The 4,522-nt window shown below is 51.0% G+C and overlaps 2 protein-coding genes across 2 annotated transcripts in view; one reads left to right on the forward strand and one right to left on the reverse strand.

Moving 5' to 3' along the window:
* PUS3 (pseudouridylate synthase 3) overlaps positions 1-1,386 on the reverse strand; it is a gene marked incomplete at its 3' end in the record, with an annotated part of 2,920 nt that extends 1,534 nt beyond the window's left edge. Inside the window, exon 1 of the mRNA XM_009704514.1 lies at positions 1,000-1,386. Coding sequence (XP_009702816.1) covers positions 1,000-1,386 — 387 coding nt within the window. The remainder of the gene's footprint in view (positions 1-999) is intronic.
* Positions 1,387-2,517: 1,131 nt separating this feature from the next.
* On the forward strand, positions 2,518-3,339 carry HYLS1 (hydrolethalus syndrome 1). The gene is given in 1 exon segment (XM_009704516.1): positions 2,518-3,339. A coding segment is annotated over 1 exon segment (822 nt).
* Positions 3,340-4,522: the final 1,183 nt, after the last annotated feature.

Below are 4,522 nucleotides of genomic sequence, written 5' to 3' on the forward strand. Positions count from 1 at the left end.
AGATGCTACAAATTCCTTTAATAAAGCAGAGAAAGTTGCAGGCTGCCTACGTAGCATGGTCTCGAAACGGCTTCAACTTTAGTCGCTGTTTTTAGGGTATAATGTGCTTTTTTTTTTCTTTTTTTGCTGGAGGTGATGACTTGAATGCAGTAACAGCCTGGCTGTCTGAGAAACCTGATGTGGGAATAACTTACTTAATGCCGCAGCTGCCTGTAAAAACAAACAAACAACAAAAAGCAGCCTGTGCCCTTATTTTGTGTGGCTCCTCTTGTGAAGGAGCACAGAGCACCCATCCGAGCCGAAAACACCCCGACGAGGCAGAAGCTAAACCTCCCGGCTTCCTGAGCTGGGAGGGATGGAAAGACTGGCCACGACAACAAAACCATTGCCATGCAGGAAGGGCTGGGCTTTCCCCGACGGCTCAACCAGCCTGATGGCTCCTTGCCCACCGAGCAGGCCGGCTCGCTTCCCTCCCCTTCAGCTCCCACTCCCACGCTCCCTTCCGCTAGCTGTGGCTCCCCTCAGACCTCCTTCTGCGCAGGAATTCAGCTGCCTGACTCTGCAGGAAGCTATCCAATTCTTGGATTTCTTTATTTTTAATTTTTTTTTTTGGTGGGGTTTAGTGAGTGAAATTAGCTGAGAGGGCTCTGCTAAGGAAGGGGCATCTCCCCTTTTTTTTGGCAGCGCTGAGCTATTGGGGAAATTGCAGCCTAAAATGCATTTCATCCTCTCAAAACAGGTGCCTGGAAAAAAAAAAACTAGCACTAATGCGGGGGAAAAAAAAAAAAGCACTAATAAACACTTCAAGGGTCTAAAATCATCGTTCCACACGCAGGAAGCCATCACCAAGCTCGCTTCCAGATTTAAAAGCTGATGATGCTGAAAAACCAAATCCAGCTTGTGCTTTTTTGGCTCATCACTGCAGGACAGTAATCCCACCGGATCTCCATCCCACACAGAAGCCCAGAAATCTGGGAAAGCCTAAGGAGTGATCCTGACCTGGCCAAAGGCACTGACTCCTTTGTCCGTCCGCCCACAGCGGTGGTAGTTGGAGGTCTGTCTGTCATCTACCAGCCGCGTCTTCTTCAAGGCTTCAAAGAGTTTCTCTTCGATGGTGTTACTGGTGTTCTCCTGGCTGGCAAAACCCTGGTAACCCCAGCCCAAGTAGGCAATCTTCAGGGCTACGTGTCTGCGGCCGTAGGCGCCAAAATCGAACGGCCGTTGTTGGCGTTTCTTCACTTTTCCGGGGGCCGAAGGAACCTCTTTTCTCCCAGCGCCTTCCTTGTCCTCTTGGAGCTTCTCCTCCAGCCGCTTCACCTCCTCTTCCAGCTCCTGCACCCTCCTCAGGAGTCGTTCTTGGTCGACGACCGCGCTCCCCTCAGCCATAGCCGCTGTCTTGGAGCCTTAATTGCTGGTAGCTCCTCAGGATCTGTGGAGAAAGGAAATTGGAGGATTTGCACTTTTATGTGGCTTTTATTACACCTATAGGCTTACTCTGTAAAATGTTACCCACGGAATAATCCTTTTTTTTTTTTTTAACCCCTCAGTGTTCCTAGCAGAGCGTGGGAAGGGCCAAGGAGGCTTCGCTTGGACAGCTTCATCTTACTCAAGTCTTTTTTTTTTAACACTTTTTTTAATCACTGCTCTTCCCCCAGCCGCCGCTGCACGATCAGATCTGCTCCGTCAGCCCAGGCGTAGCAGCAGCACGTTCCCGGCTAGCCTTTTGCTATCCGCACGGAACCGTCATGGAGCCCTTTCCATTTTCGCACCACGCTCAGCCAGCATCAACACTTCAGACAGCCCGCTAACGCCTGCCATTCATCTCACCGCGCCATCTGCTCCAACATTTCATAACAGCATGGTTAAAACTTGCATTTATTTTTTTTTCAAACCCACTTTGCGGTGTAAAGATATCCTAAACCTGTTCTGTGAGCGGAAACCGTGTCCAGATTCCTTTTTCGCAGCAGGACGTGAGGTTTACTACAACCAGATTCAGCCTTTGAGCTATGACAGCCAACATCTAAACACGCTGCGCTGAGCCTTCTCCTCCTCTGCGGAAGTAAAATACTCGCTCAGACGTCCCTAGATTAAATCACAAACCAGTTACCGTGGTTTTTAAAAGAAGAGGTACAAGGGGAAAATCATTAATACTGCTGGCATTTATGAAGCGAACTGAATCTGCCCTGTGTTTGTCCATCATCCCATTAGTATCTGATATATCACATAATTAATTTCAGCGTAGTTTTTTGAGGAGGAATTTAGGGGTTACCTCGGAGAGGGCTTTAGTTTCCATTTGCTGTAGGGACAGGGCCTTCTGCTGGCAGCAGGAGGTTTAGCAGCGCAGCCAGGGGGGCTCAGAGATCCCCATCTGATTAACCACAACCCAAAGCAACCCCCTCGAACCTGCCAAGTTGAGGGTCCCAGCCCCCTTTTACATCTTTAGCCAGCTCGAATGTGCTCCAAGAAATTAATTCTGTTTTTTTTTTTTTGCAGAATCTACCTAGTTTGGTGGAAATCATGAAGGAGATGATGGGACCGGACGGATATAGATGGGCCGCTCCCGATGGTGAGGAGCAGGAGGTGACCGTACCGGCCCCGAGCCAGCTGTACGCCCAGCAAGGAGGCAGCAAGGAGCAGGCACGTCCCCGTAACGATCCCTACGCTGAGGCCTCCTTCGTTTTGGGGGTACAGCCAGGCCTTCCTACGTTTTTCGAGAATGGGAGGAGAACCAGGAGGTTGATAATGAAAAGGAAGGTGCTGAGGCACAGACCCGACGGAGGAGTAGAGGTCTCCGATGAGTCAATGAGCAGCGACCCGGGAAACGATGTTGCAGTTTGGAGCCTGAGGCAGAAAACCCTTCCTCTACAGGCCAGTCAGGAAGACAGCATCTCCGAGGGGGAAATCGAGACAAGCAGGAGCTCCCTCAACGAATCCCCTTCCTGCTGGCCCCATGGGGACAGTCCCCCCTTTCTCCTCAAGGATTTCGGGAGCTGGAGCTCTTCCGCTTCTCGTTCCGTCGCTCCGGCGAGACAACCCACGTCCTTCATTGTTCCGTGGTTGGGTCATAACCAGGGGAAAATCGACCGAGTGGCCAGATATTTGGCATATAAAAAAGAATGGGAGAAACTCCAAATCCCGGGGGAGGATCAGCGACTCAAACTGCGCTGGAGCACCCGGAAACGGATGCTTTGCAAGCCTGAACTCCCCAACAAGCCGCAGCACCTCTACGTCTCCAACACTTACGTCGTACCGACCAAAAAGAAGTGAGCTGCCCTACGCTGAGAAGTGCACTGGGATTTGGCCAACGGCCTCATCCCTAGAAAAAACACCTCTTCCTAGTTTCCCAAAGCCCCGCTCCACGCAAACGATCTCTTAATCGTACACGTGCCGCTCTCCCGATTGTGGATAATCCTTTATGAGTTGGAAAAATCCCCCCCTTTTTTTTTTTTTTGCATTTCAAGCGAGTTAAATTCCAGTATTAAAATTTTACTTTGCGCCTCGGATAGTTAAACTGGGTAAAATACCCTACCCCGGTACAAAGCTGCTTTCTGAGTCAAGATTAGAAGGTACGGGGAGCAGGCACTGAAAAACCACGCAGCCTGTCAGATTTTTCAAATATCAGGAGAAATAAGAATGTTAACAAGCCCAGTGATTTTTAATTGTTTTTTTTTTTTGGCATGTAATTGCACCGGATTGTTGCGTGAGCTATTAAGGAGGTTTTATTTACGGCGTCTTGGTAATATTTTTGTTTAAATAAAGCCTGTGAAAAGATTTGCTATGGCTCTGTAGGTTAATTAAAAACACCTCATTTTGGATTTATCCTTGCACCACCAAACCCTCGGCTCCCCTTCCTTTTTAAAATAAATGAGCTTTATGAGGAAGTGAAGAGAATATTATTGTTGTTTTGTTCTGTGGTGTGTTTTTTTTTTTTTCTAGGTATCGGGACAGAATGAAAATTTGGCAGTTCCTGTGTGGCCAAACGCCTTGAAGCTGCTCTGGGGTAAGAGGCTGCTTGGCCCCACGGAAAAGGTCCCCAAAACCTCGGCGGTAAGGATGGAAAAGGGGGTGGGAAGGACGGGAAGCAGGTGAGGGCTGTGGCCCAGAGCCCCGTGTCGGGCTCCCCCCTGGAAACCTGTGGAGGGGAGCAGTGGGGTGACCCCGGATGGGGGATGAGGGGTCTCGGGGGGGACACAAGCACTTTTGGACAACCTGGGGACCCTGCTCGTCACCCCATGCTGAGGGGGAGGTCTGGCACCCCAGGGACCTTGCAGGGTGTGTGGGGGGCTCCCTGTCTCTCCAGCACCCTGTGGACACCCCCACCCACCTACCTGTGGAGGGGAGCAGTGGGGTGACCCCGGATGGGGGATGAGGGGTCTCGGGGGGGACACAAGCACTTTTGGACAACCTGGGGACCCTGCTCGTCACCCCATGCTGAGGGGGAGGTCTGGCACCCCAGGGACCTTGCAGGGTGTGTGGGGGGCTCCCTGTCTCTCCAGCACCCTGTGGACACCCCCACCCACCT

Source organism: Cariama cristata, unplaced genomic scaffold, assembly GCF_000690535.1.
Source record: "Cariama cristata isolate BGI_N322 unplaced genomic scaffold, ASM69053v1 scaffold30567, whole genome shotgun sequence".
Taxonomy (NCBI): domain Eukaryota; kingdom Metazoa; phylum Chordata; class Aves; order Cariamiformes; family Cariamidae; genus Cariama; species Cariama cristata.